Source organism: Equus przewalskii, chromosome 13, assembly GCF_037783145.1.
Source record: "Equus przewalskii isolate Varuska chromosome 13, EquPr2, whole genome shotgun sequence".
Classification (NCBI taxonomy): domain Eukaryota; kingdom Metazoa; phylum Chordata; class Mammalia; order Perissodactyla; family Equidae; genus Equus; species Equus przewalskii.
The window spans coordinates 6602995-6626315 of record NC_091843.1 but is presented as its reverse complement, the minus strand read 5'-3'; the positions used below and the strand labels follow the sequence as shown (position 1 = coordinate 6626315).

General features: G+C 48.4%; 1 protein-coding gene across 1 annotated transcript in view; it reads left to right on the top strand.

Moving 5' to 3' along the window:
* The first annotated feature begins 863 nt into the window (after positions 1 to 863).
* NSG2 (neuronal vesicle trafficking associated 2) overlaps positions 864 to 23321 on the top strand; it is a 57912-nt gene continuing 35454 nt past the window's right edge. The window contains exons 1-3 of the mRNA XM_008534024.2: positions 864 to 1078; positions 1976 to 2126; positions 18080 to 18163. Of these exons, the coding sequence (XP_008532246.1) occupies positions 1998 to 2126; positions 18080 to 18163 (213 nt within the window). The 5' untranslated portion in view covers positions 864 to 1078; positions 1976 to 1997. The remainder of the gene's footprint in view (positions 1079 to 1975; positions 2127 to 18079; positions 18164 to 23321) is intronic.

Here is a 23321-nt window from a genome sequence, read left to right as displayed (position 1 = left end):
GGGATGAAGTAATTCAGTAATTCAGAACCTTGTCCCCAGGCTGAAAGGGGTTTCCTTGAACACAGTCTCTTCTCATATTCATGACTACTCTGCAAGGGGAGTGTTATTATTTGCACATCACAGATACATAAATGGAGGCTTGGAGAGCGAATGCAAAACATCCAAGATCCCCACAGCCAGAACTGAGAGAGCCGACACAAAGACTTTGCCCTCTCTGATTCCAGACACCAACCTGGAAGTCATGGACGTAATGATGTGGACTGGATGCAAACTTTAGTGGCAATGGATGAGGGTCTAAATCTCAGTTCCTGGTGCTATGCCAGCTCTGTGACCTTAGCTGATCTGTATGATCACAGTGGTGTTCTGAGAATAGTGGCTTATGTTTATGTAGTGCTTGCCATGTGTCCTGCTCTGAGCCAAATGCGTTCCCCATGTTATCACATTCACACCTTGCACTAACCCCATCATGTAGGTACTATTAGAGATCACATTTTGCAAATGAGGGAAATAGACTGAAAGAGCCTGGAAAAGTGCCCACTGCATGGGAGACAGTCAATAAATATTAGTTCTTCTCTCCTTACCACAGGTCAGAGCACAGTGCAGCTTCTGAACAATTCCGTGTTTCATAAAGTTGTTCCAGAAGATCTTAGGAGGTCTTCCCTTCTCCTAATAAACGTATCTCGGTCTCCAGTTTTTTAAAAAGGTTCAAGAATTGCTTGTTATATGGTGCACATTAATTTTGAGTGTGTGTGGCTAGGATCCCTCCTACTTTCTTGAAACAATTTTGTCCCATGTTGTGGTTGTGGCCATGCATGCGAAACAGCAGGTGGTGCCAGATGACAGATGGTGTGGGAACCCATTCCCCGGTGGGAGGGGGCGCGAGCGAGAGAGCAGGCAGGCAGCTGCCAGGAGCCCTTCCCCGCTTGCTCGCTCGCGCCTCGCTCTCAGAAGCTCCCAATCCAGACGCACACAAGGCGCTGTCCTTTCAGCACCACAAGCTCGGGCTGTGGAGGGAGGACTCCTGGCTGTCCTCTTCAAATTGGCTTGGCTCTGCTCTGACCCCCAAGAGTGCAGAACAGTAAGTAGACATTTGTTTTTGCTATAACCACTCCCCAATATCCTTCAACCCTTTACCATCCCTTTTACCCCCACAACAAACCTATCTTGTCTCATAATGTTCCATCAGCAGGATTGACAAGAGAAATTCAGTTGTGCTGGGCTTCTGGGGGTGGGGTGGGGTGGGAGCACCGTTTGACTTCCAAGGGAGCTGGAGAAGAATAAATGTGATTTGTGTATTTAGCTGGCAATCTTGCAGAACAGAGATTGCTAACTTTCCATGGAAGCAAAGAAAAAAAAATAGCCCTTCGCTATTGAGGAAATGGAGGCATTCCATGGCTGAATAACAGGATTGGGTTTGAGCCAGTCCTTTTTTGTTTTAGGAAACTGTATCTCCTGTACAACCTACATATCATGTCAAAGGGTACACTACACATAGAAACATTGAATGTATTTATTGTGTTTTAGAGAGATTGCTGAAGAAAAGCCAATATGGTAAAATAGCAACCAGGGTGGTAAGGTGCAATTTATCACACCGCAGGGTGACCCAGAATAAGAGCATTTAGTTCGGCACTAAGAATAAGATTTTCACTGAGATTATATGACTACATTAGTTCTACTGTCTTAGATTATTTTTTTAAGCTTGTATATTTTTTGAGTAAGTCTTGGATTTGCCTTGAGTTTCCCAAATTTGAGATCTGTTGAACCCCATGGGCAGGTGGCATATTTTGATGATTAAAGAAGTTTTGCTGGATAATGGGAATCATGTCAGGAAATCTGGCAGAAGATCGATGACTGATCTCTACATTGAAAGCTGCCTGAGTGGAGCTGTTGAGGACAGCGCTATTTTCTCCATCGTCAGCCCTCTCTTTCCCTGCCTCACCTCCTACTGTAACTAGAATCCCACTGCTTGCCTTAGGTCTGGGAAGAAAGGCATAAGGATGGTGAAGCTGAACAGTAACCCCAGCGAGAAGGGAACCAAGCCGCCTTCGGTTGAGGATGGCTTCCAGACCGTCCCTCTCATCACCCCCTTGGAGGTTAACCACTTACAGCTGCCTGCTCCGGAAAAGGTAAAGCAGGTGCTCTTCTCCTCAGCAGCCCCCCTGCTCCCCCATCGTAGGAAATAAAGCAGCAAAAAATCCCCCCCAAAACCCTCTCATTGCTTCCTCAGCCAAATATGTTCCCTTTCTTGTAAAATGTAGTTATTCCTTTGAGAGACATGACGTCTCTTGTGTTATTTCAGATTTATGGTAAGTGTTTATTCATTTTTTTTATTCACATGTACATACATGGGCCAGAAAATTAATCTTTTTAGAGTTTTATTGTAACAGATGAAGGATAATAAGCTTCTAGATGGTGACAGAGGAAATCTGATTTGATTATTTTGGGGAGGTGTTTCAAAAACTGACTGGTATAGATCTGAGCAGAGAGGATTGGACACAGTCCAACAAGCATTTAGTTTGCACCTATGAAGGCCCTGGCCCTCTGCTAGAGGTTAGTTATAAAAAGACAAATGAAAAAATCCCTATCTAGTATAATACTTACATTAGTATATGCGTCATGTTAAATGCTGAGCATTACCAAGACTGTGGGAGCACAGAGACGGAAACAACCAAATTCTGTTGCGGTGGGGAGGCAGCTGGGAGGGCAGGTTAGGTAAGCTGCAGAGGGGAACATTTGAATCTGGCTTTTGAAGGTGAGTAAAACCTTTCAGGTGGAGCACGGGAGAGAAAGGCATTTAAGGCAAAGGGCACGCATGTGCAAAGCATGGAGAGCTTTGGGGAAATAGCATGACTGGAGTAGAGTGTCTTTGGGGGAGGCGTGGCTGGAAATGAGTGACTGGCTGATGGCACATCTCCTGACATGGGAGTAGTCCATGAAAAATGGAGGTGGGCATTTACATACACAAAGGTGGGGGGGTCATCCCGTGGATATGGGTGGGAGAAACGTTATTGTTTAAGATGCAGCTGAGAGGACTTGGTTTTATAATGTGAGCTTTTGCTCACTGTAAGAGAGAGATTTGGAGGCAAATGATGGAGTTCCCTGACTGAGGAGCAAACAATGGATCATTCCATCTGTTTCTTGTTCTCATTGGCATCTCCAAGAGGGCATTGTGTGTCTTAACCAATTGGCTCTATCCAATGAACAGAAAACGAGCCAAAGCTAGATAAAGGGCCTGCCTGATTGGCTGGGGGTTGAATCATCTGTTTTGAAAGTGCAGAGGTTGTCAATATGAGAAAGTGCCCGGGGGTGGCAGAAATAAAGAATACTTGAGCCATCCTGAGAAACCAATAAAGCCTTGAAAAATAAAATTTGAGCAGGCAGTTAACACTAAAGAGATGTGAAGGGGCAGTATTCATTGGGTGTCTGCTATATTTATATCAGGGGTTCTTGGTGTTTAACCATGTGTTAGAATCACCTGGGGAGCTTTTAAAATCCTGACATCTAGGTTACACCCCAGAACAACTGTAGCAGAATCTCTAGGGTTGAGACCCAGGCGCCAGTATTAATTAAATCTCCCCAGATGAGTCCTGTGTCCAGCCAAAGTGGAGAACCACCGTGCTACATGCACGCTTCCCCTGGGAGTCAGGTATGATGTGCTCACATTTATAGGCAAAAGGTGACGAATCAGAGAAATTTGGTTAGTAATCCAGGCTCACAGAAGGAGTAAGTGGCAATGCTGGAATGTGAACCCGGATATAATGGAAATTGGGGAAGAGTAAGGGGGATATTCTCTTGAGGTTTCGTGAGGCTTTAAGAAGAATCTTTACCCTCCAGCCAACAGCTGCAGCCTCGAAGATCTGCATGTGCCAGAGAGGTGTGCAAGGAAAAGGGATTGTGGTGAGGTTGCCTCTCCCACTAACCCTACACACCTGCCAGTCACCAGAGAAACCGTGGCTTCTGTCTTTCCCACTCCCCCCACCCTGTCCCCCTGCCTCCAAGGGCTTCCTTATTTCCCTGAGAGAGGAGGTAGCCCTGATAATCACTGAGCATTCTGTTAAAATGTACCAAAAAGCTGTCCCAAAGGCTGAAGGATAAATACACTGTGGACCTGCATGCACGGAGGGGGAAACTGATGCCTCCTGAAAGATGCAAATCCCACAGGAACACAGGCCCAAGGGCCACACCACAGACTCCTCTAACATTGATGGCAAAGTTTCTCCACCAGGCAGGTCTCAGCATCCTCCTCTGTGTGGGGGGGCAGGCGGGGGGAGCACACCTACCTTGCAATTGTCAGAACAAACTTAGGTGTGGCCTCACATGTAAGGTGCCTGGCACAAAACCAACCAGAGGAGAATTCTAATGATCATTTCCAAGGGCTTCCTACGTGTTAGACGCTGTTCTGAGCCATATGTATGTGCGTGTGCATGTGCGCACACACACATACACACACACATGATTTTCTTTCATCCTTTCAATAGTTAATAGGATCCAATAAAGGAGTTGCTACTTTAATCCAGTTTTTCAAGATGATGAAACTGAGGCATGGAGTGGTCAAATAACGTCCCAAAGCACATAGTGGGTAGGCATCTGGAAATGTCTGGAGAACCCAGAACCCAGGCAGTGTTGTTCCAGAACCTTCCACCTCAACAGAAACAGGGAACCAGCTGGCCTGGGAGTCCACAACTTGGGCTTGAGCTCGAGCTCGGTTGCCACCCTGCAGGGCGACTCGTGTGCACTGTTTCTCCTCCGGAGGCCTTTGTGTTCTCTTCTCTGTGTGGGAAATTATATTAGCAGTTTTCTGTGCTAGTACTTAGATTTTATAATATTTATAAGACTAAACAACTTTTCCCCCCTGATGTTTGAACAGATGTGTTAAAAGTGAATTCCACTCAAGGAGCCAAATGGGTCCTCCAAAAGCTTAGTCACCAGCAGACTCTGAAAACCCCTCCCCAGGTGGGTTCACACCCCTGCTCCACCTGCCTACTTTGGCTAGTGGCCTGAAACGAGTTTCTTAAACTACCTCAGCCTACTCGTGTGTAAAGGGGTGTGACAACACTGGGACTCACCCTCACAGGGCTACAGGGAACCAGAGCAAGTCCTGGCACAGCTGTCGGCTCTCTGATTAGGTTCCAGTCAGAGGGTGAGTGTTTGAAGCTAAAATGGTTATCAGAAAGAAGTATATTTGACCCCAATGTTAAAGGATAGTTTTCTTTTTGAAAAAGTAGAACACAGAGTGTTCTTGGTATGTAATACTGACAATCATCTTTAGATTTGCTCACCAGATACTCTTTAGCATGAAAGCTGAGTCTCAGGGGGAAATATTTTGGAGGCTAAGTGGAGAGGACCAGCAGGTCAGAAGTCCTTGCTTGGGGCTAGGAATGGGGCCATGCCGGGCATCACATCTGTTGTTTCAGTTAATCTTCCCAACAGCTGTGTGAGGTGGGTATTAGAGCACCCATTTCACTGATGGGGAAACTGAGGCTCAGATCAATGGAGTGACTGGCCCAAGGTTCACAGGCAGAGAGTGGAAGAGCTGGGCTTGGAACCTCGTAGCACCTGCCACCCCAACTTTTCCCTCTGCACCATGCTGCCTTCAATAACGAGGAGCCCCCACGCCTGGAGAGCACGTCCTCAAAGTCCACACTCCCCCAGCCACGGCCACGGCTCCTCCTTGAGCTCTCCTGGACTTGCAGGTGGGGCCGGGGCCATCCTCTAGAGAGAGCATCCCAGCCTCCAGCGCTCCCTGCTTGCGCAGCGCCGGCCTCGGGAAAAGGGCCCAGCTGGCCTGGCAGTTGGCCTCCCACCTGCTCCCTCACTCTAACCAGCGCTCCACACTGCACCCAGGCTACTAGCCCTGAGGTGTGACCACGTCCTTCTCCTGCACAAACCCTTTTCGGTCATCCTCGCAGGGCACAGTCCTCAGATCCTCACCTTGGCATTCGGGGTCCTTCATTATCTGCCCCCTGGCTTCCATTCCTACCACTCCCCACACTGTACCTTGAACACCAGCATGTCAGGCCTCCCGAGAGCAGTGGTTGGCAACCAGGGGTGATTTTTCCTTCCAGGGGGACATTTGGCAATGTCTGGAGACTTTTTTGGTTGTGACAACTGGAAGGGGGACGCTACTGGCATCTACTGGGTAGACGCCAGGAATGCTGCTAAATATCCTACAATGCCCAAGGCGGTCCCCTAAAAAAGAACTATCCCACCCCAAATATCAACAGTGCCGAGGTTGAGAAACCCTGCCGTAGAGTTTTCCGTGTCCTCTAGGATGTTTCATGCTCCTTCCTCCTTGCACATGCATCCCTCCCACCCAGAATGCCCTTCCCACCCCGTTGCTGTCTGAGAAGCCAATACCCCTCTTCTAAACACCTTTCCCGACCGCCCATAACTAGAGCTGTGGTTGTACTTATCGCACTGGAAGGTATTCATTCATTCATCCAGCACATCTGCTTTGAGTGCCTCTGTGTGCCAGACACTGTGCGCGGCTGTGCCTATACAGCTGTGAAAAGATAGGCATGGCCACTGCCTCCATGGAGCTTCCAGTCCACTGGGACTTCAGACAAGCCATCACACAAACAAAAGCACATGGATGCAAGTTGCAAGACGGGCTGTTAAGGAAAGAATGAGGTGCTGTAACACAAGAGAGAACAAGACTTAGGGGGACCTAATAGTGATGGGCATGTGGTCAGGGGACGTCCTTCTGAGGAAGGAGCCCTGGCTGAGCCCTAGAGGCTGGTGGTCAGGGAGCAGGGGCAGAGGCAGCAGCGTGCGGACAGGCACTTAGGCAGATGGAGGAACAGTCATGAAGCCAGCTGCTGGGCGTGCGGAGTGAGGGGGACAGACTCGGGGAGTGAGGCGAGGGCGGTACGGGTTCATGTGAGGCCTGGTGTATTTTTGCAGAGGAGAGTAAGAGGATCCGATTTCGGTTTTAGGAAGATTCCTCTCGCTGCTGTGGGCCACTCTAGCGACAAGGGACTCATGCTGGGTCTCCTGGGCTCTTCTTCCTCTTTCTTTTCAATCTGTCCCCCTCACAGCACCAGAGTAGTTTCCCCCAAACAGAAGTGACTGGGTGTCCTGCAGCACGCCCACCAGGAGTGGTGGCAGAAGAGACAAGAGTGGAAGGCAGGGGATCAGGTAGAAAGCCACTGCCGCGTTGGTGAGGGCGACGGTGGGGGGCGCTAGGGGAGTGGCAGAGGGAGTGGGCTGGATTATGTAGGTGTGGTGCCGGGTGAGCACTGAGAAGGTTTGCCCCCAGGCCTGAGGGCCTCGGCTCTGCCTCGTCTCTGTAGCCTTGGTCCTGGCGTGCAGTGCGCAGTGGGAAATGCCAGCTGAATGACGCCCCCTGTCCCTTGCCTAGCTTAAAGCTGGGCTTAATTTCTCCACTTGCCAGGTGGCAGAATAGTCTAGCATCTAAGCAGTTGGGTGGCTTTCTCAAGGCCATGGGAGCAAGGGCTTGAGAAACTGGAACACCACCTGCAGATCCCAAATTCTAGGATGTGTCTTTGCGGCCTTCCTGCCTTTGGTTTATCTAAATGACCACAATAACCCAGATGTCACCACAACCCCTGTATAAGGTTGCTTCCATGACCCCACTTTACAGATGCAGAAATAGGCTCAGGGAGGTGAAACGCAGTCCCAGGAAACACCCAGAGGAAACTGTGCAGCCAAGATCTGCACTGGGATGTGCTGGGAGATGCCAGCTAATGGAGGCAGGTCCACGGAAAGCAAGCCACGGACAGGCACAAACCTACCGTGGCAAAGCCACAGGTGAACCGTGCACTCGGCAGCCAGCTGCCTGGTGCTGGGCTCTGGGCGAACTTCCACCTCTGTCTGGAGGAGGTTGGTCACCTGCTCGTCAAGGAGAGAAGTGCAGACATTTAGAGGTCAATTATGGATGTTTGGCACACTTCAAATTTTGCGTGGTAGACCACGCGCACTCTAGTCCTGGAGACCTGGGTTCAAATCTCAGCGACGCTGTTTACTTACTATGTGGCAAGTTGCTTAGCACCTCAGGCCTTTGGTTTTTTCCAACTGTAAAATGAGCATAAGATCTACGTAATAGGGTTACTGTGAGGCAAACACATGAAAATTGTCTAAACGGCAGACAGAAGGAGCACGCTGATATAGTTTCCTTTCTTTCACTGCACATCTGGAACATGTCTGAAGTTGACATTTTTGGAAGATGACTGTAAAAGCAAAACGTGCTGAGAAGGATGGGGTTTCATGGGTAGGGGTGCAGGGGCCCGACGGGTGGACCTGGAAGGATGCTGGACAAAGGAGACACCACTCTGGTCCCTGGTCCTGTATGCCTTCTTGGCCTCTCTCTGGCTTCACCAGAGGGTTTCTCTCTCTCCCTGAGCCAGAGCATCATGTAGCCGGCAGCCTTTCCCCGGAGAGCGGCCAAAACGCCATCTCTGCAGGCATGCAGAGCCCCGTGGTCTGCTCTTCAGGGTCTCACAGGAGACGGCTTATGTCACCCCGACTTGGGGCAAAGTCTCTGCCTAGATGATTCCAACAGAGACATAAAATGATCACGAAGCATATTAGAAGTTTTTCATAATTTAAAAGCTTAATTTAAAGAAAATGTAACTTTTCCCCTATTAGGTTGGGAAAAAAAATGGCAATGCCCAGAGCTGACAACACTGGAGGAAAGCAGATCTCAACATGCTCCCGTTGGTTATGTAATCTGGTGCAATATCAGGGGTATTTTGACACTGTTTATACAATTTAAACTCTGGCTACTGTTTGGTTGGTATGCTTCCTACTGGCAGGAAGTTACCCTATGGGTATATTTTTGCAAGTATGCAAAAGCCTATATATTAAAAACCCTGGAATGTTCCATGAGAAGGGACTGGCTAAATAAACTCCGGGGCACGGATGTGGAATACTAAGTGACTGTTACGAGAACGAGGCAGGCTTGCTTGTTCTAATGTGGAAGAAGCGACAGACGCAGCGCTTGGTTAAAACAACTTTAAAGAGCGTGGTTTGCAGTGATCTCATCTGTGGAAACACGTGTGTATGTCTTATTCTTATAATTTATAAGACAGTTTTGGGAAGACACGCAAGAAACCACGAAATGTTTAAGGAGTGGGGATGGGGCTAGTGGGGCTGATGGAAGACTTTTATTCTGTAATTTTCATGGTTTTTTACCAGGAGCATGTATCAAATTTTCTATTTTTAAAAGATCACCCCCATTTCACAGACGGTGAAACAGTCTCAGAGAGCTGAAGTGGCTTGCCCACATACACACACACAGAGACACTGGAGCAAGCCCTGTCCCTGTACTTGGAGGGAGACATTATAGCAGTGCAGTTTGAACTCCACCTATTTGCTGTGTGACCTTGAGCAATTTTATTAACCACTCTGACCTCTCCAATTGTTAAAATGAAGACAATAATATCTTCTTCTAAGAATTATTTTAAGGATGAAATGAGAAAATACGTGTGGAATGTTTATCACAGTGCCCGGTGCTTAGTAAATGCTTAATGAAAAGTTTTAATTTTTATTGTTGTTGTTGTTATCATCAATTCAGTCCCAGAATCAGGACCACTGTTCCTGGAGAGCACAGGGCCTGGCCCGAGGCTGCAAGGAAAGTTGAGCAGTGAAGTGCGCTAGGCCCCTGGACTGGAGAGGACAAGCCTGGTGGCAGAGCTGTGTTCCTTCACTGCGATGACTCCAGCCCAGGCCGCTGGCCTCTGCTCAGAGCAGAAGGAACTGGAAGCCTCTGTGGAGGGTCCTATGCGGAGTCCTCCATCTTGCCCACACTATGCATTGCCACAGAGATGGAGAGGCAGAGACTTAAGCCATAGACTCACTGGTACATTTGAGGCCGTGCTAGCCAACCTTCCATTCTGCTCTGAGGCAGCAAAGGCTCAGCAAGGAAAAGAGACTTGATCCCACAGAAAGAGCCCTGCACTAGGACTCAGTCAGCAGGTGCATACCAGAGGCCTGGTTCTGACCCAGTCTTGCTGTGTGACCTGTAGCAAATCCCTTTCCCTCTCTGGGCTCCCATCTCCCCATCTATGAATTGATGGGATTGGACTACACTGCCATTAACATCCTATGAGCACAGACATTTTACCCTGTTTTCTGGGCCCAATACCCAGCTTCAAAGTCCCAGGGAAAGGGATTCAAACCCAAAGAAATGAAGTGTGGGGTGAAGTGTGATGGGGCAAATGGGAGAATGGTCCCCTTCCTAAGTCCTCAGGCCCCATGTGGGCAACTTCACCTGGTCTCTTTAGAGAGAGGACTCATTGGTTTGCTCATTCATTCAACAGTGTTATGGAGCGCCTATTGTCCCAGGTCCCAAAGATCGGAGGTGGAGGGTTACGACCCTACTGGTGGGTGGCACTTGGGTCTGAGCCAGAAGCTCAGGTTCAAGCCTTGACGCTGCCTCTCAGTGGCTATTAGGCTGGGAAGTCATTTCTGCTCTCAAGACTCAGGTTCCTCATCTGTAAATGGGGGACAGTCATTCCTACCTCAGTGATGGAGAGGATTTGCTGAGATATAGGATGCAAAGCTTTTGGCACAGTGCCAGGCACATAGTAGGTACCTTTTATTTATTTTTTTGCTGAGGAAGATTTGCCCTGAGCTAACATCTGTTGCCAATCTTCCTCTTTTTTTGCTTGAGGAGGATTAGCCCTGAGTTAACTTCTGTACTAATCTTCCTCCACTTTATATGTGGGTCACTGGCACAACATGGCTGACGATTGGTGTAGGTCTGCGCCTGGGATCCAAACCCGTGAACTGGGGCTGCCAAAGCAGAGCACGCTGAACTTTGCTGCTATGCCATGGGGCTGGCCCCTGTACCATTTATTTTTAAACATGACAGATAGGAAGGAGCAGGATAGTCTTGAGTTTGAATTCCAGCTTGACGACTTACCAGTCATTTGATCATAGGCAAGTGACTGAAGTCTCTGAGGTGAAAAGTCCTCGTCTGAGAAATAGGAGTAATGACGACCTCAGAGGAGAGATGTAAGGACTGGAGAGCATGTTGTAAGCAGAGTGCTGAGCACTAACTGAGTACACGTCAGTAGGGCCCCTAGCACAGTGCCTGGCACACAGTAGGTGCTGAACGGCTAGCTGTCCGTGGTCCTGCTCTGAACTTCTCTTTGCTGCAGGGAGGAGCTGAAGGGTGCAGCTGAGAGCTATTTTTGTCCCCTGCAAGTCCAGCTCATAAAAATACAGTCTTGCTCCTTGTCAGCACTTCTGCACGTTTATTCATTGTTCCTGCCAATCCCGGGGCCTCTCCATGTGGGAACCTCTTCATTATTGATAATCCCGGCAAGTAGTATTTTAAATTTTTATGCTCTGTACTTTGTGCCGTCTGAACCACCATGTATTATCTGGCCTTGCCTGCGAAGGGGGAATATATCCAGGCGAGGGGTCCTTTCGGGATGAATAATTTATCCCATTTTCACAATGCCAATTATGTTAAATTACGTCCTTCATATCAGCCTCCGACAGGACAATGGGGACTGATAAATGCGAAAAAAACAAATTTGTTTCTTTACCCAAATCCACAATGATATTTGAAAATCTGGAGGTTCATTTTTCCGAATATTTGTAAAGCCCCGCCCTGAATAATAAAGAGTAGAAAAAATTTTTCCTCTCCTCTCCACTTTTTCCCTCTCATTTCTGTTATTCATCAAGGAGCTCAGAGCTCCATTTCGCTCCATTTTTTTCCAACTGCAGAGAATAGAGCCTTTCTTTGCAAATTTATTTCCTCTTCTTCTCTTTCTTTGCTTATGCAAGCTGGTTCCTCCAAGGTACAATTAATAATGATTGGCTAACATTTCTTATGCTTTCCCCTTCAGAGGTCCTAAAAAAAAACCATGCGCGTTACTATATCTCCTTTTATAGAAGGGAAATGTTTCTGGCTCCACTCCATAGGAACAGAGCACCACGCTTCGTGGCATGGTAGCTGCTTGATTCCAGTAACTTCGTGAGCTGGGTCCTCCCTGCTCTCTCCATCTCTCCAGTGTATCCTCACTGTGCCAGAGGCTGCTCCTCTGCCCGGAGTGCACATCTCGAAAGCCATTCTCTGGTTTATAACCCTTCCTCGGCTCCTCACTGCCCTCCAGTTAATCTTCAAGATGCTTAGGGTGGCATTCAGAGCCCGTTTCCCCCTGCCTTCACCTGCCCTGTTCCCTGGCCACGTCTTTGTGGTTCCCCCAGGTGACAGCCTCCTGAGCGTCTTCTGATTGTTTGCTGGGGTGTGCTCTTCCCTCGATCTAGAAAGCTCCTTTCCCTGTGTTTGGGGAGGCAAGAATGGCAACAAGGAGGCTGGCCAGAGCGAAAACTCACGGAGAGATGAGGATGCTCTGCACCAGGGGGGCAGCACTGTAATTGGACAAATGGGTCCGTTTGAGAGAAGTTTTTGAGGAAACGGGAGCCGGTGATGGAATGGATTTGGGGAGTGAAGGGAAGGGAGAGATCATGGGAGATTCCTGTGATTTGACACAAACTATGGCGTAGATAATGCTGCTGTTTTCTGAGCTGGGGATTCCATAGGGAAGAAGATGTCGAGGGGCAGGTGGGTCGGGGAATCCAGGAGCCTTGCTGTGGACGTGGTAAATTTGGGGGTGTTGGCCCAAAGGCACATGTCCAGCAGGGCTGTCTGAGAGCTGGGTGAAGTCTGAGCTGGAGACGTAAATTTGAGCTTCATGAGAATAAAGATGGGCTTGGAAGCCAGGGGAGTGAGAACACTCAGGGGGACTTGTAGAAAGAGGCAGGAGTGCCCATGACCTAGCCGGGAGGGATTCTAATATTGAGAGGCCGTGTGGAAAAGGAGCAGACTGAGGAGGGCCGGCCAACGAGCAGGGAGAGCGCCGAGAGAGAGACGGCCATGGACCCAAGGGAGGAGGACATTTCAAGGAGGAGCCAGTGAACAAGCCTGTCAAACACTACTGAGAGGCCAAGAGGGTGAGGCCAGAGGACTGCCCATTTGCTCCTGGCAAATTGGCAAGGACCTGCTTCTGACGTGCAGGTGGGGTTCTCGAGAGCTCACGCTTAACTCAGGGGCAAAGATAAATATTATGTAGTAACCTGGGCTGCTTTTGGAGAAAATGTGGCTTAGCCGCAGAGAGGAACAGCTGCCTGAGGACTGACATGGGGTCAAGTACCCTCCTGTCCCTTGGCCTGTGTTTGAACTTGGTGCTCTGAGGACTGAGGCTCTGAAACCAAGAGAAGTGTCTTCATTAGAGAGTGACACAGGGCATAAGTAACACCTCATGGGGGTTCAGGGCAGCAGGATATGGATTCGAAGGAGGGCTTGGACCCCAACTCTGCCTAGACTCAGCACCCCCATTACTGCAAACTGTAAATGGGATATTTAAATATATATATATTATATAAATAAACAACATGGAAATTTTTATATATGTTTTGAACTTGATATAAATGAATCACACAGTGTATAAAACCTCTTTGTGTCAGATTTCTTTTGCTCAATGTAATGTCTGCAAGATTGACCCGTGTGTGTAATATTGCTGTGTAGCACCTCATTTTATGAATAAACAACAATTTATCCATTCTCCTGTTAATGGACATTTGGATTGTTCTCAGTTTTAGCTGTTATGAGAAAAGTGGCTGTGAACATTTTTCTAGATCCCTTTTGGTGGACCCATTATATTTTGAGGTTATTCTCTGTGGAAGCCAAGAAAATTTATTGATTTTGTTATGCTTATTTAGTATTTGGACATCTTACTAAGTTCTAATAGTTTTCCAGTTTGTTTTTCTTGGAACACATTTGTATCAGATAGAAAGCTTTCCACTTCAAGCAATGGACAACCCAACCAAAATTGGATTAAGGTCCAAAGAGTATGTATTTTCCCCCATAACTGCAGAGTCCAGCATGGGTCTGGCTTCAGGCAAGGATCTAGAGGGCAGAGTGTCATCAGGGCCCACCTCCACCTCGGTTTCCCCTCGGCTCTCTCCTCCCTGATGTGCTGCCTTCGACCTCACTCTTGCTCCTCCTCGCAGTGGAACAATCGCTTCAGCAGTTCCAGAGCTCCAGTCCTCACCCCACCCAGAGGACGAGCGCACTCTTTGGGGACACTCCTAAAGGGCAATGAGGCTTCTTTCCCCAAGTCCTCGCCAGTATGGCCTTATATCTCATTGGTGCAAATTGGGTGATGTGCCCATCTCTGAGCCAATCAAATTTTGTGACCAATAGGATAGTATGCCCTGATTGGCTTAATCCAATCAGAAACCATCCTGTCATCAAGGGGGGGATGGACCCCACCAGACTACACGACTGCCACGTGGGACAGAGGTGAGTTCCCCAAAGGAATATCACGGGGCTTTTGATGGAAGAAGGAAATGAATGCTAGAGAAGCAACCACGAAATATTTATTATGACAATTAGAATGATATTGCCTGCAATGATTATTCATTGTCTCCTTCTGACAGTAATATTATTTTCGTTCTGTCTCCCGTCTCAACATGGCGGCTGTGGCAAGGAGTCTTTTAAATTTACAGGGAATGATGAAAATGGTTTTGAGCATTTTGAGAAGCTTTGGGAAGGATGTTTTTAAAGATAGAGGGGCAGAGGGAAGGACTAAGAAGCACGTGCTTCTTCACATTTGATGTGTGCTGTGCAGACGCTGGAGAGCACTCTGACGGCTCAGGACCCGGCAGGGAAGGGCTCAGGCCAAGAGGCAGCTGAGGTGGGCTCAGCACCGTGGGAAGGCATATTAGTTTTCTATTGCTGTGTCATAAATTACCAAAAATCTAGTGGCACAAATTTATCATCTCACAGTTTTATAGGTCAGAAGTCTAGTACAGGTGAGCTGGGTTCTCTGCTCGGGGTCTCACAGGTCTGGAATCAAGGTGTTGGCTGGGCTCCCTTCTCGTCTGGCACCCAGGGTCCTCTTCTATGCTCCTTCAGGTTGTCGGCAGATTTCAGTTACTTGAGATTGTAGGACTGATGTCCTCATTTTCGCGAGCGACCTGGCTGTCAACTGGGGTCACTTTCAGCTCCTAGAGGCCGCCCTCAGGTGTAGCTGCATGGTCCTCTCACAACACGTCCACAGACTTCTTCATGGCCGGCAGCAGGAGTTGTCTCCAGTCTGCTGTGATGGAGGTGTTTTTTTTTTTTTTTTATTGCGGTAACACTGGTTTATAACATTATATAAATTTTAGGTGTACATCATTTTATTTCGATTTCTGTGTAAACTACATTGTATTCACCACCCAAGACTAATTACCATCTGCCACCGTACACACGTGTCCTTTTACTCCTTCCACCCTCCCCCCTCCTGCCTTTCCCCCTGGTAGCAGTCAACCTAACCTGCTATGATGGAGTTTTACATTTCATAATGTAATCATGGGAGAGACTCTGCCATCATATTCACAGGTCCTGCCCACTCTCTTGAGAGAGGAGATTATGAGTGCATGTGTGGGGATGGCAGGAAGCGGGAATCTTGGGGCGCATCTTAGAATGCTGCCTACCGTAGAAGGCGATTGTGGCCCCGAGGCTGATGGCTCACATGGCACACTGACCAGGGAATTCACAGTGCTTGGCAATAGATACTGAGATGTATTATAACACACACACACACACACACACACACACACACCACGAAGGGTAGGGAGTTGCAATTATAATTCCAAGTGAGTGAATATTTCTAACAATGTGGATTCAGAGAAGTGATCAGACATCTAAATTTTCTATACCACTTCATAACCTGACAGTTGATCTAATGATATCCAAAAAATGTCTAATAATTAAAATTTGTAGAATATCCTTTATGTTCACAAGCACCTGCAGATATACCATGTCGTTTGGCCCTTTCCAGACGTCGTGAGTTAGGTACTGACAGAAGCACCCAGCCTATGGCTGTGCTTTAGTGCTTGCTCTCTTATTTACGTTAGTTCCCCACTCTCGCCTGCCTAGCCAGTTCACATGCCAGCAAAATAGCAAAACGTGTAGACCACACGCTATTTCACACTTTTGTTTCTTCAGCCATGTGTTTCTCTTTGCAGAAGACGTCTTTCCCTGGCTTACTCACTTGGGAAACTTCTATTCATCCTTCAAAACCCTTTTTTTCTCAGACAGGGAGTTCAGGATCTTGCTTGAACAGGATTGTTCTTAAGAAGTCCTTGTATCACCCCTGATAGGCTGGGTACGGAGGACCTGCAGGCTGACAGGCGCAAGCCAGGCCCAATTCCACATCCGCTGCAGACATCCACAGAAGAACATGCGGCAGCTCTCAGGGGCAGTGTTCAAATAAAGTTTTGTCGTTAAATGAATGGTCTGAGGGCTGAACTTGTGTTAAGTCATTTAAGCCTCACAACAACCCACTGAGGTAGTTGTGGTTACCTTCCCATCTTATAGATGAGAAAATCAAGACCCAGAAGGCTTTGTGGTAGAGCCAGGATTCGCATCCGCCCACACTCTTACGCCTCCCCACAGTATTGACAATACTGGTATCTGCCTCACGGCACAGAATTAAGTGATGTGACCCGTGTCACGTGGCCAATGCTCGCTGGATTGTAAATTCACAAAGCTTGAGGATTGTTTTTCTTACCCGTGGTGCAGAGGCTTCTGCTTTCCTGTTCTTTGAGGTACGTACTAGGAAGAAAAGAAAAATAACAGAACATTCCTCCACCCCACCCCCAAAGCCTCTCCCTCCTTGTGTGGCTGCAGCAGCCCCTGGGGAAAGACACCAGGCTGTCTTTTTGTCTTGGGGTGGGGTGGGACACGACAGCAGAATTTGTGTCTGCAGGTGGGTTCAGATGTCAGGGAGGGAGACATGTTCCAATGGGCTGGGCCCCACAGCCTCTTTAACCAATATATTCAATCACCAAACAGGAGATGTTCGATCATAGTAGTTCTGTCCCCATCCTTTCCCTTTTGAGCTACATTTAGTCCATAGCATGCCTCTCAGATTTTAAAGAACATTCTTCACAGAAGAATTCTGGTCTGAATCCATACACTGGCCTGTTTGTCTCCAGGAAGACTTGGTGGGAGTTTTCAGTGAAAATTTGGTTACTTTAAGCTCTAATGAGAAGTCAGAGTGATCATGGTCAGAAGATTGCTTCCTTTCAGCTGTGTGACCTTGGACAAGCATCTTGGAATCTCTGAGCTTTAGTTTCCTTGTCAAGAGAATGGAAATAGTAGTGGCATGTGGATAAAGTATATGAAGTGCTTAATCTAGTTCTGGCACGTAATAAGTGGGTCCAAAAATATTACTATCATCATCGCATTTAACCCTCAAAACAGCCTTGTTAAATAGGGGTTATGGTTATTGTCCACAGTGTGTAGATGAGGCCCTGAGGCTCAGACAGCATCTGTGTCCCCGGGACACGATGGCACTCGGGAATAGTTACTGATTACCTGTCAGCTGTCTTTTTCCTTCCACTTCGCCTGCACAGTGGGATGGAGTGGCATCAGTGTCTTGGCAGGTTGACAGCACATCTTGATCGGATATTAACCGCCCCTGCAAGACGTTCAGGCTTTGGAAAAATAAGATGCTACAATAGATTCAATGGGCCTTCATGTTTCTTTTTGTGGAGGTCCCAAAATCAAATTGGAATTAAGTATACGTGCAAAGGTTTAGCTGCAGGATATTCCTCATAACTTGTTTATGTAACCCGACTGTAGAAACAACCTAAATGTTCAACAACGAGAGGCTAATTAGATTAATTCTAGTATACATATCCAGTGAAGTATTATGCTACCTCAAAATGAAATCGCACATTTGTCCCCATGGAAAAAAATGTTAGTATAGTGTTGGGGGATAAAAGCGGGTTATAATTTGTGAAGTATGAGTCTATCTCATAAAAAGAAATCATACATTTGCATAAATAGCAAATATATAATACATGCATATTTATGCATGTAAAAACATCTGGAAAGCTGTGACTGAAATTGTCACCTGTGGTCGTCTCTGTTGGAATGGGGAAATATTACGGGTTATTTGAATTTTCTATTTTCTTGTGTGTGTTTGAGAGGTTCTTTATTTTCTGATCTTTATGCATTGTATAATCAATTCTAGTTACTAAAGAAAAGAAAAGAAAAAGAAAAATGTCCCAAGCCTCCAGGTGTGCTAACGCCTGTTGAACGTTTCAGGTTATCGTGAAGACGCGAACGGAATACCAGCCCGAGCAGAAGAACAAAGGGAAGTTCCGGGTGCCGAAAATCGCTGAATTTACGGTCAGTTTCTTGATGGTCTAACAGAAAGAGTAAAGGTAAGGCTGGCTTCGGCCAGCTCGGACACCTCGCGGTGGGGGAGCAGGCGCTCCCGGGCAGGGAGAGGACGACGCTACCTCTGCAGGGTTTCTCGAGGGCGGGTGCACTCCATCCGGGTCACTGAGTCGAATCAAACGACACAAGCTCCGCCTCCGGAGGACCACTTAGCTCTCTTCTGCCCGGAGTGTTCGGATATTTTGATAATCGATAATTGTGTCCCATTTCTTCTTTTTCTTCCTTTCCCCACCTCCGTGCCTTTCCATCACAACCTCCAGGAAATGTAATGGAAATAGGTAAAGAAACTCATATTTTAGTTAACGGATGGTTGCAATACAAAAAGAAGACGAAGGGAAAGAAAAGCTGACTTCTTAGTGGTAAAAATCAAATGGTTAACTTTGTTTGTCTTGGCGGAGGGGTCTCTAGGAGAAGTGATAAATATGTATCATGGATGAGCTGCGTGCAATAGCCGTGAAGCATGCTCTGTGAGGCTGTACGGTGGAACCTGGGGTAGGTACCCTGCGGAAGTCGCTTAGGACCTTAGGTGGTTGAGGAGAGCACAGCTTGTGCAAAAGCCCTGAGGCTAGAGGGAGGCTCGCCCCAACACTGAGTAAGAATAGGGGCAGTGAAGCTGAGCCCTAGAAGGAGTGTGGGGAGCAGGCAGAGATGAGGCAGGAGAAGTGGGCAGAGGGTAGACAATTCCAGGCCTTGTGGGCTGTATGCAAGAATTTAGGTTTTATGCTAGAAGTATAAAGGAAACTTCTGAAGGATTTGAGGAAGAGAAAGGACAGATGAAATTCCATTTTTGAAAAAAGCACTTTGGCTTTTACATGGTTAATGGAGTGTAGTGGGCAGAGTGTGGGGAGACTCTTAGGCTACTTCAATCGTCCAAGTGAAAAACCAACAGTGGCTCAGACAAGGATGGTGAGCAGAGAGACGTGGGCAGATCTAAAAGGTATTTAGGAGGCAAAATCGGCCATGCAGGCGGTAGAACAAGTGGTTCTGTGGATGGATATTGGAGCAGTCTGGCTGGGTTTGAGCCCTGTTTCTGCTTTATACTAGCCACGTGGCCACAAGCAAGTCAGTGGATAATAGTAGGTTGCTGTGAGAATGGAATGCAGAATACATGCAAAGCACTTGGATCTTTGCATGATAAGCACACAACCAATAGTAACTATTTTGTGTCAACTGTGACCGCGGGCTTTGGAAGTGAAAACAGCCCTTGATTGGTTATGTGGGAAGTAGAGTGGGTACGTGGATAAACGCGGTGGTCTGTGTCTGTCCCTGTCTTTCTCCCTGCTAAGTCTGTGTTCCAGCAGCTGGGCGTGGGACCCAGGGAGGGAATGTGGCAGCTCTGTGTGCACCCCCCGGAACGTGGGGCTTCTCTGCAAGCTGACTGCTTTTGAGGGCAGAGATTGCTTTTATTATTGGCTGTAGCTTCAGTGTCCGGCACACAGCGTGGCCCAGTGCCCGTGGACCTGGCCTGAACTGCGTGTAACACCTGCGAGAGCCAGCAGGCGGCTGGGAGGGGAGGGTGGGGTCTCGGTGCATCAGGTGCATGCACCAGGCCAGTGGCAGCAGAGATCATTAGCGATGTGCCCAGATGCGCATACAAGAATAGTTATTGCAGTGTGATTTATAAAATCAAAGTGTTGGAAACAATGCTAGATTTTCAACTACTTTCTCATGATTTCTGTGAATAAGACCACAGCCATAGGGTAGACTATTTTAATGGTTTGATAAGAATCATTTTTTTTCCAGAGTATTTAGTTTACTCTAAATTACAGCCTTCTGAGATATTTTCATCCTCTTTTTACCTTCCTGTGCTTTCCAAATTTTATGCAAGCATAATTGTTTCAATAATCAGAAAAAATTGAAACTATTTTAAAAACGCGCTCTTTTTACCAGAGTGTTACAAGTTTTTGATGGAATTTTGCCTTATTTAGCAGTCATTTAAAATGATGGTTATGAAGACCTGCAATAAATTGGGAAAATACTTCACAGAGAAGGTTGAGTGAAAAAAGCAGAGATGGAAATTATATGTTTTCTAGGTTTGGAACTAGGAAATAACCACAAGCGTAGAGAGGAAAAAGGACATGGAAAGAAACGCGTCAAATGCCGTCTGTGGCTATGTCGTCAGTGGTGGTGTTGGGCCCTGGCTTATTTATTCATTGTGTTCTCTTTGGCAACTTCTGGTGTGCGGCTCTCTTATCACGTGTGCTGCCCACAAGCCCCTGAGAGGCTAACATAGCCCTCATTTCTCAAGGGGAGCTGTGGCTCGGAGCAGCGACCTGCTCACCCAGCTGGTGAGTCGCAGAGCCAGTGCTCAGAGCCCACCGCCCTTCTGTTCGGCCGCGCTGCTGCAGTATGTACCCGCCGGTTAGGACAGAGGGAGCCAGCCAAGAGAACAGGAGTGATCTGGGGCCTGCGGAGGCCCCCACAGCTTGACTCAATTATTCCTTGGGCTGAGGGAGGAAGGGCGTTGAGGTTCAGGGCCAGCCCTCGGTCAGGTCTGACTGTCCCCTGCCACTTAGACCAGGATGGGAGGAATAGAGTAAATTCCTTCGCTTATGTAAAGCTGTGAGCATTCACTAGGCTCTTTTTCGCTTCTGGGCCGTGGACAATGCATCTGCTGGAGTGAGGGTGGATTCAGGGCACTGGGGAGGAGGCTGGGGTGGCGATTAAGAAGAGTCTGAGGGTCTGAGCTGTCAGCTGCGGTGGGGCTCGCGGTCCGGTTTGGAGATGGAATTTATGGAGGACTTGTTTCTGGTTGGACAAAGGGGAGTCGGGTGCTCCTCAGGGTTTGGCTTGGCTGGCTGGGCCAGCAGGATGCCTTCCGCTGAGGTGACAGGCTGAGGGACCCGGCTTGGGGAGATGCACTGAGTGTGAGGTGCCTGGGGGCCATGCGGGAGGAGGAGGTGGTCTGGCCGCCTTTGGACGTAACTGGTCTGGAGTGCAGGATGGAGATTTAGGCTGGAGAACCAGGGCTGGAAGTCGGAGAATTCCCAGTTAGTTTTTGAGAGCGTGGAGCTGGTAAACATGGCTGCCCGCCCCTCCAGGGTACTGCCCACGGCAGAGGTAACCATGGGGACGCCAAAGGCCATCCCTCCCTCATTCCAATGCCTTCACGTTGCTGGAACAGCTTGTGACTTCACATCTCAAAACTGATCTGGAGAAGGCAGCTCATAGCAATTAAACTGCGAGAGAGAAAGAGGGGCAGGGCAGGGTGGGGAGGATGAATTGAGAAAGGGTGAAAGAATCGCCTGAGATTTTTGTCATTTCTAAAACCAAGAGGCTCTTGAAGTCATTGTGAGGGCCTAGACTCGTAAGATCTGTCATCAGGCGTATTTGAGAAGATGGGAGCGCACAGAGAGAAGCCTCTCCTCTTTCTTAGTCCTGGGAGCGAGAGTTCTTCTGAAGCTGATTTTGCTATGGAAATACGGGTGCTATGGAGAATACAGGTGCCATGGAGGGTGCTGGTGCTATGGAAGGTGCTGGTGGTATGGAGGGTGCTGGTGGTATGGAGGGTGCTGGTGCTATGGAGGGTGCTGGTGCTATGGAAGGTGCTGGTGGTATGGAGGGTGCTGGTGCTATGGAAGGTGCTGGTGCTATGGAGGGTGCTGGTGCTATGGAAGGTGCTGGTGCTATGGAAGGTGCTGGTGCTAGGCAGGGTGCCAGGGTTATGGAGGGTGCTTATGGTATGGAGGGTGCTGGTGCTATGGAGGGCATAGTTACTATGGAGGGTGCTGGTGGTATAGAGGGTATAGTTGCTGTGGAGGGTGCTGGTGGTATGGAGGGTACAGGTGCTATGGAGGGTGCTGGTCCTATGGAGGGCATAGGTATTGTGGAGGGTGTTGGTGATAAGGAGGGTATAGGTGGGATGGAAGGTGCTGGTGCCTGGAGGGTATGGTGCTATGGAAGTTGCTGGTGCACCTGGTCATGCTCTCATACCTGGCTACCCCTTGGCTGGTCTGTGAGAAGTAACTGGGTGTTGCATTTGGAGCCATTTTTGTCAAGCTGATGAGAGGTGTCCTGGGGAACTCACAGGTGGTGGGGCTAGACTCACCTGGGCAGCTGAGACCCTGTTCCCATCACCTCTCAGCTTTGCGATCTGGGGAGGTCCCCTCCCCTCTCTGAGCTCCTGACTCCTCATCAGTGAGCCGGGACACCATGTGGCTAATGCATAGTGGAAGTCCTCGGCACTCTCGAGGTCTTACTGAGCGAGCCCATCATTGCCTTCCGGTTCAGATCCCTTTTCTCCCTCCTGGGCTCTGAGCTTCCTGCCTACTTAGCCACCTTTTTCCTGTTGGTTGAGACAGACCTGGACCTCCGTTTCCTGGCTCTTGCGCTAGAATGTGGCTGGGAAACCCTGGAGGAACGGTTTAAACGGTAGCCAGTGCAATGCCAGCCTTCACGGGTGGCCTTTGGCTCTCAACAGCGACCTCTGGAGCCATCTCTGCCTACTGGGGAGTGTAGGCAATTTTTTTTATAGGCTATTTCTTAACATATCCGTTATAACTTGAATAATCCTAGTATCTGTTAAGAATGCTCTTACATCCACTTTTCAGTCTAACAACAACCTGTGAGCCAGGGACTCTTAATATTATCCCCATCTTGCAGATGAGAAAACTGATGCTCAGAGGAGTGAAGTGAATCCCAAGGCCACTCATCCAGGATGAACAAAAAAGAACCCAGCCCTGAGGCTCCATGTCCCACTCTCCCAGCCACACCTCAGTGCCACCTGCCATTGTCCTTGCCAAGCTGGGGCCTGCCTGCCCTCTTTCCCTCCTCCTGCTCTTCCTCCCGTTTCTTTCTTGGCTTTATTAATGTTTGCTCTGGGTTGGGCTGAATGCCTGTTGGAGACTCAAAGATGCAGAACACGAAATCCTTGCTTTCAAGTGGCTCACAAATGTGTGGATTAGACAAGAATATTCTGGCCAACTTCTTGGCTGTACTGTCTGTGTAGGGTCACCTCCTCTGGGATGCCTCCCCTGATTCTCTCAGCTGGGTTTGGTGCCTCCTCTGGGCTCTGCAGGTTGTATGGGGGCCTTGAACGCTGCTGTGCTGTAACTGGCTGTGCCTGCATCTGCAGCCCCCACCCCGGCCTCTGATCCCTGAGGGCAGG